This window comes from Neofelis nebulosa, chromosome 2, assembly GCF_028018385.1.
Source record: "Neofelis nebulosa isolate mNeoNeb1 chromosome 2, mNeoNeb1.pri, whole genome shotgun sequence".
NCBI classification, from domain to species: domain Eukaryota; kingdom Metazoa; phylum Chordata; class Mammalia; order Carnivora; family Felidae; genus Neofelis; species Neofelis nebulosa.
Window position 1 is genome coordinate 201,363,696 of NC_080783.1, and position 12,796 is coordinate 201,376,491.

At 42.3% G+C, this 12,796-nt stretch overlaps 1 protein-coding gene across 2 annotated transcripts in view; it reads left to right on the forward strand.

The window, feature by feature from the left end:
- EYA3 (EYA transcriptional coactivator and phosphatase 3) overlaps window positions 1-11,974 on the forward strand; it is a 98,812-nt gene extending 86,838 nt beyond the window's left edge. For both annotated transcript variants that reach the window (XM_058718418.1, XM_058718419.1), the window contains 2 exons: window positions 4,207-4,307; window positions 8,307-11,974. In XM_058718418.1, coding sequence (XP_058574401.1) covers window positions 4,207-4,307; window positions 8,307-8,387 — 182 coding nt within the window. In that variant the 3' untranslated portion in view covers window positions 8,388-11,974. The remainder of the gene's footprint in view (window positions 1-4,206; window positions 4,308-8,306) is intronic.
- Window positions 11,975-12,796: the final 822 nt, after the last annotated feature.

A 12,796-nucleotide genomic window follows, 5' to 3' on the forward strand; every position in this document is an offset into this window, starting at 1 on the left:
CCTTTTACTTGTTAATTGGTATACAAAATCCATAAAGAACTATAAATCATTAAGCAACAAACAACATACTAGAAAAGTGGACAGAAACCTTGGAACAGCCAGTTTGCAGAAAAGGAAAATCAGGTTGCCAGTAAGCATATGAAGAATTCCTTAACCTCACCAATTAAGGATATTCAGATTAAAGAAATGCAAATTAAAATCTGATACATTTCCTGTTCATCACATTGATAGAGACTTAGTCTAACAGTGCCCAATTTTGTCAAGAAAATGGAAACACTCTATCTGTGGGATTGAAAATGGATATAGCCCTTCTTGGAGAACAGTTTGTCAACGTCTTGTAAAGTTGGAGATGTGCATAACCCTGTGATCAAGCAACTCTACTTTTATAAATTTTTTTTAACATTTATTTATTTTTTGAGAGAGAGCATGAGTGGGGAAGGGACAGAGAGAGAAGGAGACACAGAATCTGAAGCAGGTTCCAGGCTCTGAACTGTCAGCACAGAGCCCAGTGTGAGGCCTAAACTCACAAACCGTGAGATCATGACTTGAGCCGAAGTTATCATGAGATCATGACCTGAGATGCTTAACCGACTGAGCTACCCACGCACCCCTAAGCAACTCCACTTTTAGATAGATACACTTTAGTACAGGGGTCTGCAGACTCTAACTCATGTGCCAGATTCTGCCCAATGCCTGTTTCTATAAAGTTGTATTGAAACATAGCAATGTCGGATCATTTCAATAGCTGCTTTCACTCTACGGTAGCAGAATTCAGTTGTTGCAACAGAGATCATATGACCTGCAAAGCCTGAACTATTTACTACCTGACTCTCTACAGGTAGTTTGCCAACCCCTGCCCTTAAGTAATTCCCACATCCACAAGGAGACATGTGTGAGAATGTTTTTTTTTTTTTTTGATGCCACATTGTTCATAATAGAAACTAATTAGAGACAGCCTATCTGTGAACCTGTCCATGAAAAGAAAATGGATAAATAGATATATCCAAACAATGGAATGCTATATGGCAGTTAAAAGCGAATGAGCTAACCTACATACATCTGCAAGGATTAATATGAAAAACAATGTTCAACACAAAAAACACATTGCAGATAGGTAAGTACAGCATGTATCGTTTATCTAGAGGTCAAAAATGTTCACAGCCATATACCATACATTGTTAATGGATACATATGCATAAAGGAAGGGTCATCAGGTGAGGATACACAGGAAACTTCAAAAAAAAATCTAATATCTCATTATTCTTATTTTTTTATCTAAAGCAAAGATAAAGTGTTTAAGATTTGACAAAAGTGGGTTGGTGGAAGGTATACAGGAATTTAGTTTATTCTTTTTTGAGTGTGTATGTTGATTTCATTTACAATAGATTAGGGGAAATCCAGCCCCCCTTCATATTTTGCTCTTGCTGCCACTGCTTCACTATGCATTTCATAAGAACCCAGAGCACTCGCTAAAGCCTTTCATACTTGAAAGGTAGATCTTCTGCAGTGCTTTTTATACTGAGTCCTGACACCCATTGAGTGGGAATGATTGTATTCCCTTTGACAGTACATGTGCTTATTTGGTAATTTTTCTCAATCTCATTTCACCCAGAGCTGATTTACGAAGCTATAGGGGTACCTGGTGCCTTGGTAACCACAGTGAGAGGCTTAAGGCTTTCCTTGACAGAACTGTGAAATGGGGAGCAAGGAGATGAAATATTTGTTTCCTTCCTCTGAAATGATTTCAGAGCTTTGGTTCTGTTAATTGCCACTCTGTTATCTTGGACATTAACAAGACTTCTCAAAATCATCTCTGAAAATGTCATAAGTGTTTTTGATAGGGGAAGCCCAGAAACCTAATATTCTCCAAAGGCTTGTTTAAAGTCTTGCAGGGGCGCCTGGGTGGCGCAGTCGGTTAAGCGTCCGACTTCAGCCAGGTCACGATCTCGCGGTCCGTGAGTTCGAGCCCCGCGTCAGGCTCTGGGCTGATGGCTCGGAGCCTGGAGCCTGTTTCCAATTCTGTGTCTCCCTCTCTCTCTGCCCCTCCCCCGTTCATGCTCTGTCTCTGTCTGTCCCAAAAATAAATAAAAAACATTAAAAAAAAAATTTTTTTTAAAATAAATAAATAAATAAAGTCTTGCAGTTGTTTGACATTTGGTAAGCTGAGTGGCCATTGTCCATACCCTCCTGAATGGAAAGCTCATCTCCAGAATTTTTTTGAGAGAGTAAAATGGAGGAGGTATATTTACCAATGGTATTGGGAGTCATTTTTTCATGTAGCTACTTCTTCACTTTGAGCTGTTAATAACTCTCTCCATCTCTTAATCCTTTTAGAGGAGACATTCCTAAATGTATTTCATCCTTGATCATTACATGCCAGAACAATGAAAACATCTCTTGTGTCCTTGTCTCTAAATAGGAGACATTTCCTTTGTTGGGTCTTGGGGAAAAAGTCTAAAATCTGATTTAAGGTTTTTTTCTATAGACAGATCATAAAGTAGACTGGGTCTGGCAGTGGTTGGCTTAGGTCATAAGGATGTAATATTTGGAATGGAATTAAGACAGCTCTTTGAACATAATAAAAATTTATTATTAGTGGAAATATTTAATATTTGAATCGGGGCTCAAAACATGGATTATAGTCATCTACTGAATAATTTATGAGATTAATATGCATTTACTCTGCAAACATTGAATTGCCTGATTCGAATGTCCAACATCACAATGCTATTGCAAAGTGTTAGCACTGAAAGGGACCTGAGGGCACCTGAGCCAAGCTTTTTATCACAAGTGGGAGACTGAAGCCCAAAGTGGACTAGTGTTTGGTCCAGGTGACTAGTTCACCTGGTTTGAGGTGCCAGTTGGGCTAGAGATTTCAAAGACTTGCAGTTGCTTAGATGTGCCAAGCAGGACTTCTGAGTAAAGGTGTATAGGTTTTCTTGTCAATTACGATCTAGTCTTCTCCAGTTCATGTATTTATATACTTATTGCAACAATTTTCCAGCAGATGGCAGTCAAGTGCCTTGAGGAAGAGGCACTTTTTTCTTCGTCACTCAGGAACCTTGGTGCTAAGTCACAGGTCTGGTAAGAAGAAAGGATGAGGTTAATGGAGCAGGATGACGAAGAAAGCAGAGTTAGGACTTTGCCTAACAGAAACAGGGAAATAAAGTCTAAGATGGTGAAAAGAGCAAGGGAGATAATTGCCTTTTTGTTTACTTATGCAACTAAAGTATCTTTCCTACACCAGTATCATCTGTGCATCTTTCTGGTGTGTTTCACATGGGATTTGAATTTTGATACATTGCCAGTGTTTTTCAACTGTCTGCATGGATTTAAATCACCCTTTCCCAAGGTCAATTTCAGAGATACACTATCTCAGTTGCTTACAGTTACAACATATAATAGGATATTCTGGATGTGACAGATGTACTGCCATATTCATTGGCACTCTGGGGCTCTACCCCACCAAAAGACATAAGACCCATTACTAGGACTGTTTCTGGAAGATGAAGAATGGGAGGAAAATGGCCGTTAGCCCATTTCTTGTTACAAACAAATCAGGACCTTATGCTTCCACTTTTTTTTTTTTCCTATACTAAAACAGTTTCCCTCCAAAATCATCCTTTCATCATGGCATAATAGCCAGAACCTAGACTTGGAACCAGGAGTCCAAAGTGTAGCTACTAGCTTGTTTGTGATCTAGAACAAGTTTCTAATCTTTTCAGTCTCATTTTCATCTGTAAATATGAAATAGTAGTTATCTCACTGGATGATTTTGAGAATTCATTAAAGGAGTACCCTTGAAAGCTGCTTTGTAAGCTATAAAGTACAGGAGATAGGAAGAAGAGAAGTGGTATCCCAGCTGTCACACTTTTTAGGCTCCTTTGCTTCCCATGTATAAAAATTCCCCACACTGAGATCTTAGGGGCTTTACCCTAAATATGAAGATTAAAATAAGAACCTAGAAAGCACAATGCCTAGAAAGCCTGATGGCTTCATTGTTGTCTAAATAGCCCAGTTTCCCATTCTTTGGGTAGCGGGCCTGCTGGATCTCTAGCTGTCACACTTACTCCCCACCAAACTACCCACATGGGCTGCTACTTGTTCTGTCCAAGCATAGACAGGTGAACCAGCAGCAGCCCTTCTCTTTGGTGTTGAAAAAAGGTAGGGAGAATGTCCTAATGGGAAATTTCTTTTTCTCATCAGGTAAGGAGAGCTGCTTCGAGAGAATCGTGTCTAGGTTTGGAAAGAAAGTCACGTATGTAGTGATTGGAGATGGGCGAGACGAAGAAATTGCAGCCAAACAGGTAAAGAGAACAGTGCGTGTGGGAATGCATGAAGCAATTAGAAAGATGGTAAAAGTCAGAAATCTTAGCAATCTGCTGTGTCTTTAGTGTTTTCCCTTCTCTTTCTCTCCCGTTTTTCTTCAAAGAGGTTCGTTTGTTTCCCCAAATAGAGCTTTCCCTATAAGCTGTTAGATCCTTCTTATCCCCCTTCTGTTTGCCACTCAAATTTTAAAATCTTTGAGCCCTGCTGTAGGGACCCCCATCTTCCAATTTCATCTTAGAGGGCAGTGCCTTCCCAAGACTGTGAAACTTCACTACAAAAAGGGGCGCCTGGGTGGCTCAGTCAGCTGAGCATCTGACTCTTGATTTTGGCTCAGGTCACGATCCCAGGGTCATGGGATTGAGCCCCTCTCAGAGGGATTCTCTTTCTCTCTCCCCCTCTCCCTCTGCCCCTCCCTCCCACTCATGCTTGCGCGCTCTCTCTCTCTCTCTCTCTTAAAAATAAAAAAAAAGCAAATCACTCTGACTTTTCCAGGCTTTAGATCTTCAAAAAGCCAGTATAATCAAGTAGAAATTTAGATAAAATCCTTTCTGCTTCCAAGCCCAGGAAGGATTCTTCTGACATTAACCTCCTCACTATGCAGGTCCCAACTCCAGGTCACCTCATCTTAATACAGGAAACAGTAGATGGAAGAGTCTTGGCTCTGTAATCTAACAGTAGATTGGTTCAGATCTCATCTGTTTATTTAGCTGTGTGACTTTGGACAGTTTACTTATCCTCCTCTGCATTTATTAAATGGATCTGCAGAAGTTCTTTTCCTCTACCCTAGTTTCTTTCCAGCAACTCTCTTTCTTAGACTTGGAGGTGGTAGGTTGCCAACTAGGACCAGCTGTCCTGATTTCTTCACCCAGTTAATGTAAAAACTTCCACTATTAATAAACTGTGTGATTGGTAATCTGGTGGCATGATTACCTCATAATGTTTTCATTTACCATTTTATGTAGCATTTCTTTCTTTTTCTTTTTCTTTTTTTCTCATGTGTTATCTCTGAGGCTTTGATTCTAAAGTACTTGTTGCCCTCTGGGAAAGACACTAGAAACTAGTAGATGGAGGCATCAGTGCTTCTTGGTTTGAAGAAGGGAGTGGGGGAGATAAAGAACAACTTCAGTCGTTAGCAGAGTTGGTGCCTCTAAGCTGATGCCTGTAATCATCTACCATTGAGGGGCACCTGGGTGGCTCAGTTGGTTAAGCACCTGACTCTTGATTTCTGCTCAGGTCATGATCTCACAGTTTGTGAGTTCGAGCCCCATGTCAGGCTCTGCGCTGACAGTGCGGAGCCTGCTTGGGATTCTCTCTACCCCTCCCCTGCAAGCGCGCTCTCTGTCTGTCTCAAAATAAATGAATGAACTTAAAAATAAATAAGTAAACAATTAAAACAAAAAAGAATATTAACTGCAGAAGCCAAAGTGATGTCCAACTGGCTTCTTTAAAAAAAAAAAAAAAGGGGCACCTGGGTGGCGCAGTCGGTTAAGCGTCCGATTTCAGCCAGGTCACGATCTCACGGCCTGTGAGTTCGAGCCCCGCGTCAGGCCCTGGGCTGATGGCTCGGAGCCTGGAGCCTGTTTCCGATTCTGTGTCTCCCTCTCTCTCTGCCCCTCCCCCGTTCATGCTCTGTTTCTCTCTGTCCCAAAAAATAAATAAAAAGCGTTGAAAAAAAAAAAATTAAAAAAAAAAAAATCATCTATTATTGATATACCCATTGGAAAATGCCTTTAGAGTTCCATCCAGTTCAACCTCTACCCTGTGAGGGACCTTTTCTGCAGCCACTTTGACAGAAGACATTCTGATTCTTGCTTGAATAAACCCAAGAATGGGGAGTCCGCTTCCTAGGTGTCCTGTTCTACCATGGCGCCACCCAAGCTGTTAGGATGTTCCTCCTTCCACAGAACTAAAACTCATGTCTCTAACTTTCACATCCTGGTCCTAGTCCTGAGCACAGCATAACACGTCTGTTTCCTCTTCTGCATATTAAAAGCCCTTTAAATATTATATGTGAGCAGCATGCTTGAAAAAACCCTGAGCTGCATGCCAAAATAACTGTTGTAGGACTACAGTGTTCCAGGTAATTTGCCACCAATTTGAGCAAAACAGTCAGTAGAGCTAATCCCCTTCAGCTTCATAGAACATGGTTTCCAACACTTGGATTTTTCAGATCCCTTCTTTAAAATGTGGCTTACAGGAAAAAAAAAATTTTTTTTAGTTTAATTTTTTTTTTTTTAATTTGTATCCAAGTTAGTTAGCATATAGGGCAACAGTGATTTCAGGAGTAGGTTCCTTAATGCCCCTTACCCATTTAGCTCCTCCCCTCTCCCACAACCCCTCCAGTAACCCTCTGTTTGTTCTCCATATTTAGGAGTGTCTTGTTTTGTCCCCCTCCCTGTTTTTATATTATTTTTGCTTCCCTTCCCTTGTGATCATCTGTTTTGTATCTTAAAGTCCTCATATGAGTGAAGTCATATGATATTTGTCTTCTCTAGTTTTGATTGCTGAGTAATACTCCATTGTGTGTGTGTGTGTGTGTGTGTGTGTGTGTGTGTGTGTGTGTATATACGTATATATATACACGTATATATATGTATATATATATACACACACACATATATATACGTATATATATATATATATACACACATCTTCTTTATCCATTCATCCATCAATGGACATTTGGGCTCTTTCCATACTTTGGCTATTGTTGATAGTGCTGCTATAAACATGGGGGTGCATGTGCCCCTTTGAAACAGCACACCCGTGGGGCGCCTGGGTGGCGCAGTCGGTTAAGCGTCCGACTTCAGCCAGGTCACGATCTCGCGGTCCGTGAGTTCGAGCCCCGCGTCGGGCTCTGGGCTGATGGCTCGGAGCCTGGAGCCTGTTTCCGATTCCGTGTCTCCCTCTCTCTCTGCCCCTCCCCCGTTCATGCTCTGTCTCTCTCTGTCCCAAAAATAAATTAAAAAAAAAAAAATGATGAAAAAAAAAAAAAAATTTGAAACAGCACACCCGTATCCCTTGGATAAATACCTAGTAGTGCAATTGCTGGGTTGTAGGGTAGTTCTATTTTTAGTTTTTTGAGGAACCTCCATACTGTTTTCCAGAGTGTCTGCACCAGTTTGCATTCCCACCAGTAGTGCAAAAGAGATACTCTTTCTCCGCATCCTTGCAAACATCTCTTGTTGCCTGAGCTGTTCGTGTTAGCCATTCTGACTGTTTTGAGGTGGTATCTCACTGTGGTTTTGATTTGTATTTCCCCGATGATGAGTGATGTTGAGCATTTTTTCATGTGTCGGTTGGCTATCTGGATGTCTTCTTTGGAGAAGTGTCTATTCATGTCTTTTGCCCATTTCTTCTTCTGGATTATTTGTTTTTTGGGTGTTGACTTTGATAAGTTCTTTATAGATTTTGATAGTAACCCTTTATCTGATAATGTCGTTTGCAAATATCTTCTCCCATTTTGTTGGTTGCCTTTTAGTTTTGCTGAATAATTTTTTTTAAGTGGCTTCCAGAACACACAGGATTCTGCACAGGATTCTGACAACATAGTAAATGGGATTATTAGTTCTCAGATGTATGTATTCTGCATCTTAGTTGTAAACAAGATAGGGGCTTTGTAGCTCTGAAACTTACTAACCATCTATAAAAAAGCAATGTAATATTAATACTGATTTCTTATGTGGGTCATTTTATTTGATCCTAAAGACCCTATGTAGTAGCTAGAATGAGCATATATCATAAATGCACAGTTACCACTAAAGACCTAATAAAAAATCTCTCACTTTTCTAAAGTGTCCTGTAGTGTACAAAGTCCTTACACATAGGACTCCCTTGATCCTTATAATAGCCCTAGAAGGTGGGCAGAAGTAGAGAGGAGTACCAAGTATCTTGGTGAGAGGAATGGGTATATGGATAAATATGAGCTCCCAAAAGAAGTTGGGTTAATCACCTATCAACTGTCCCCTCTCTTCCAGCACAACATGCCTTTCTGGAGAATCACAAACCATGGAGACCTAGTGTCCCTCCACCAGGCTTTGGAGCTTGATTTTCTCTAAGAACTGGAATGAAGACCCTTCCCCATGAGCTCCTTTTCACTCCGGAAGGGAGCTGGAGACTGAAACTGTCTGGGAACTCTGTCTGTCTCTGTCTCTGTCTCTGTGTGTGCGTGTCTCTCTCTCTTTGTCCACGGAACACTGGTGAGAACACCGTCAGAACCAACAGCTGCAAGGGCTGAAGCTTATTTTTGCTAAGAGCGAGCTGCAGCCCCGTGTTCATCCTCGTGTAGAAGCAGGAGACAGTTGGATTGAGAGAACGATAGACTCACCGCAGCTACAGTGCTTTTAATTCTTCTGGTTTTTGTTTTGTTTTATTTTGTTTCAAAAAATGAAGAAAAGAAAAGGAAATTCTTGGGGCAGAGTTGCACTCTTAGTTCATGACCGGTTTGAGAACTGCTCTGAGCTTGCAGTTAACAGGATAAATGTGGCAGACTTTTGTGATACCATCTCTTGCAGTCTTTGTAATCTCCTTAGCTGTAGAACATATTCCCAGGGAATGTACACGTTATTTTTATAGTTAAGGGTCTGGTCTCTGAAGCAGGTTTTCCCTCCTTTCTTTTTCTAGCAAGAAAGGGGTGTGTAAAGTTTCCTTGGAAAATAGCGATTGAAATATCTAAAATACCTCTCTGTGACAGTAGCACCTCTTTAGCTGCTCCAGTGGTCTGCTCTCTAGGGTGGTTTCCTTCCTGTTCTTCCATCTCCTAGTTTGCAGAACTGTGGGGCACTGGACACTGATTAACTTTAGACTTTGGTGTTTCCCATCCTAGAAGCCTTAGTCGCTTTTCCATTCCCTGTCCCCCTTTAACCAAATGGCACGACCCTAGAAGTTCCCCCTCTTAAGACAGTAAATTCTAAGCCTTCAGCTTGCCTCTATCCAAAGGCTGTGTCCCAGTGGGCTTACCTCCAAACTGGAGGAAAAGGACTAAGGCTTCGTATGAATTTCTGCTGCTTTGGCTCTTGAAACAAGAAGATTCCATCTTTTCCTCCTGCAGAGAAGCACCCTTCCCCAACAGATGCTCACCCCTGCAGCCTTCTCTTCCTTCTTAGTCATCAGTACTAGATTCTTGCCCCTTTCCTGCCTTCTGTACCTCACATCCACCTCCATGCAGCTCTGGCCAATCCTTCGGCTTTGGACCCAAGAAGTTAAATCAAGTCTAAGAATAGACTCCTAACTACATTTGACTTCCTTTGAAGCCCTTAAGCCAAGAAAGGTATTCTGGGCATATATTTACCCAGATCTCTGCCTGCTTCTCAAATCCCATTGTAAAATGGGAAACCAGAAGGCCAGAAAGACTTTCCTGATTTAAATGAGGGTGCTGGAACCCTATTCTATGCCTGAACATTTACTCCTGGGCCAAATGGAGGAACATCTCTCACCCTGACCTCTGGGAAGATCGGTGGGTGCCGGGCAACTAATCCCAGCCTTACAGCCCAGCTGTGTTTGTGGATGCTTCATCCCTCCAAGACCAACCGGGGCATCTGCTCAGGCATGATCAACTCCCTAGAGCTGAGGAAGTTCAGCCTCTCCCAGGCTGCATGGAGAGAGGTAATCATCTAAGCACCTCAGGTATGCAGTCTGGGTCCTCAGTAGGAGGCATCCCTTGACCAACCCCAGCTATAATTGCCTGCCCTCCAAGATACTGCATATCCATTTCCAGAGATGTTGCAGCATAAAGAGGCCAGACTCCTTCCAATGTCAGGCCACCCAAATAGCAGCAGAGAAAGGCTGATATACACATTCCTTCAGAACTGATTGAGAAAGTGCTTCATTACTCACAATTTTAGGGGAACAGTTTTGGGGGAGGAGTTGAAGTCAGTGCTCATGACTCAGCTGCCTCTTTGGCCTTGTCTCCATTGGCAGGTGGGGGAAGAGACGGGGCATGTACTCTGAGGCCAACTTTCCATGGTCTATGTTCAGCATAGCTGTCCAGATGCTGCTCTGCCTTGCTTGATAATTGATCCTAGAAATCTCCATGATGGGTCTTTCTTCCAGGGCCCAAGCTCTCCCCATACTGGCAGTATAACTGTTGGTTTCTTGCACTGGACATAGGCCATCTGGTTGGCACTATACTTCTGGCTCGTGAGGCTGTGGATGTGGGTACCCCACACATAGGTCCACACGCAAACACTTCCCTCTCCCTGCCCTTTGGGAGAAGCTCTTTATCCCTGTAATATGACTTGGACCCCTCTTTCAATGGCATTTCCTCCTCCCCGCCGTGACTGCCCAGCTTCAGTCTTTGCAAAAGGAACTTGAAATTGGCTAAAAGAGGTGAGGAAGCTCTATTGAGCAGAACAACCTCTGCATTTTTCTGGTTATTGCTGCCCTCCTTATAAGGCAGACAGAAGGTGGGAGCTCCCTGATTCCTCTTTGCCAAAGTGAGTTGTCCAGAGAATGCAGTGTTCTTCTTTTACCCTGTGTTTTCTTCCTCCCCAGCACAAAGATCTGGAAAAGAAAGTAAGTGGGTAGCACCAAGAGCTCTTGGAAGCTGAGAGCCAAAGGATACGGTGGGTCATTTCTTCAAGAGGGAAGCCTCTTTATGTGAAAGTGTCCCCAGGAAATTAGCCACGTGATGCGTCTGTCCCCCAGCTGGGCACTGTGGGTTCTATAAGATGGGTCTGCACATTTCACGGTGAGGACTGTCTCTAGTACGGGATTTGAAGTTGTCAGATGTGTCCTGGGTTTAAGAGGTGGCTTGACTTTCGAATGTAAAACTGACTGTGCCTTAGCATCACTCTGTCCCAATGCCCCTGGGGCGGCTGCTGGTGTCCAGGAGAATAGATGCCTGTTCCAGATTTAGATGCCTATTTGGGCTTTTATTTGGTTTGGGGTGTTCCTGTCTTCTGCAAGTTGGGGGTGGGGGGCAAAGCTAGTGTCCCAGGAGACTTGTGCCACAGCTTGTTCGCAGTTTACACAAGCTCACCTTTAAAGCTCCAGGTAGAACCTGATTGGCAAACTCTAGCTGCAGCATGTGGAGCACCAAGATGTTCACTGCTTTGAATGGGTGTCGGTGCCACTGAACCATGGGGGAGAGGAGTATAGAGGCAGAGCCGCATTCTTCCCCTTCCTGGTCTAAGCCAACGGTGGTGAGTTTGGGTCTTCCTCTCCTAACTCCTGTAGAAGGGGGGCAGTTAGGGGCCTTCTTGAGGAGGCTTCTACTTCTTACCACTAAATTGGTTTCCATTTTCATCCAAAAGTTGGAACTCTCCAGATGTTCACACTTACAAAGAAGCCAAATCTGAATTCTGGGATTCTAAAATATCTTAAACTATGAGGGAAAAATCTAGTTCTGTCCCATCCCTCATTAGCAGGCCCTCTGTCCCTTCCTCTCTGAGTCAGCTCCAACAAGCAAGGCTCCTTGGCTAGTTCCTGATGCACTGACAGGAGCCATCTCATTAAGGATAACTTCTATTCAAAACATGACCCTCTGGACTTCTGAGGCCTCATTTAGCAGGAGAAGGCATTGAGTGGATTGGATATATTTATGTGACTGCGGGCATTCGTGGCTGTGTAGAGTCCTTGACCATAATGTTATATGTAATGGGAACTATCTTATAAACTTGAAAGAATAAAGTTTTTATTTTCTATACAGTTTGCTCCTGTGTCTTTTCTGAGTAGGATCAGCCCAGTTGCCCAGCAAAGTAGGCTCTAAATAGGGCTTCATTAGAAGAAAATCTGAAGAGCTCATTAGAATGATGGCACCCTTTCAATAATTCAGTCATTAATTTCATCAAAAAAGTAAAAAAAAAAAAAAGCAAAAAAACAAAAAAATTTTTGGTATAAATAAATGTACATGGGGGAAATAACAAATATTTTAAAATAACTTGCAATGGAAAGTTTATTTCTTAATTGTTTCTAAAATCTATTGCTTTTTAAAGTTTAGGACTGGAATGATCAGAGCTTTCATTTGCTGTCAAATGTGCTAAAACTTAAAGAGAAATCAATACCTTGCTGTGATGAGCTGAAAATGCAAAAGCAATAAAACTGACAAACTGGTACCAAACCTTGCTTGATTTGGCCTGATTTCATGTCACATCAACAATTTTTTCTCATTTCATTTCTTCAGATTCGAGTCTGACTGTCCCTCACTGGTTTGGAAAACAGTTGAGAATCTATTTGCCTTTTATTCCAGTGAAGGAGGCCAGAATTTGGGTATAGCTTCCAAGTACCACACATGTCAGACTGTAAGATGTATTTTCCCAGATCAATTCCCCCTTAGAAAAGGGCATTGCCTTGGGGCCCTGGGTGGCTCAGTCGGTTAAGCGTCCAACTGGATTTCAGCTTAGGTCATGATCTCACAGTCATGAGATCAGGCCCCGAGTTGAGCTCTGCATTGGGTGTGGAGCCTACTTGGGATTCTCTCTCTCTGCCCCTCACATGGGCTCTCTGTCTCTACCAAAAAAAAAAAAAA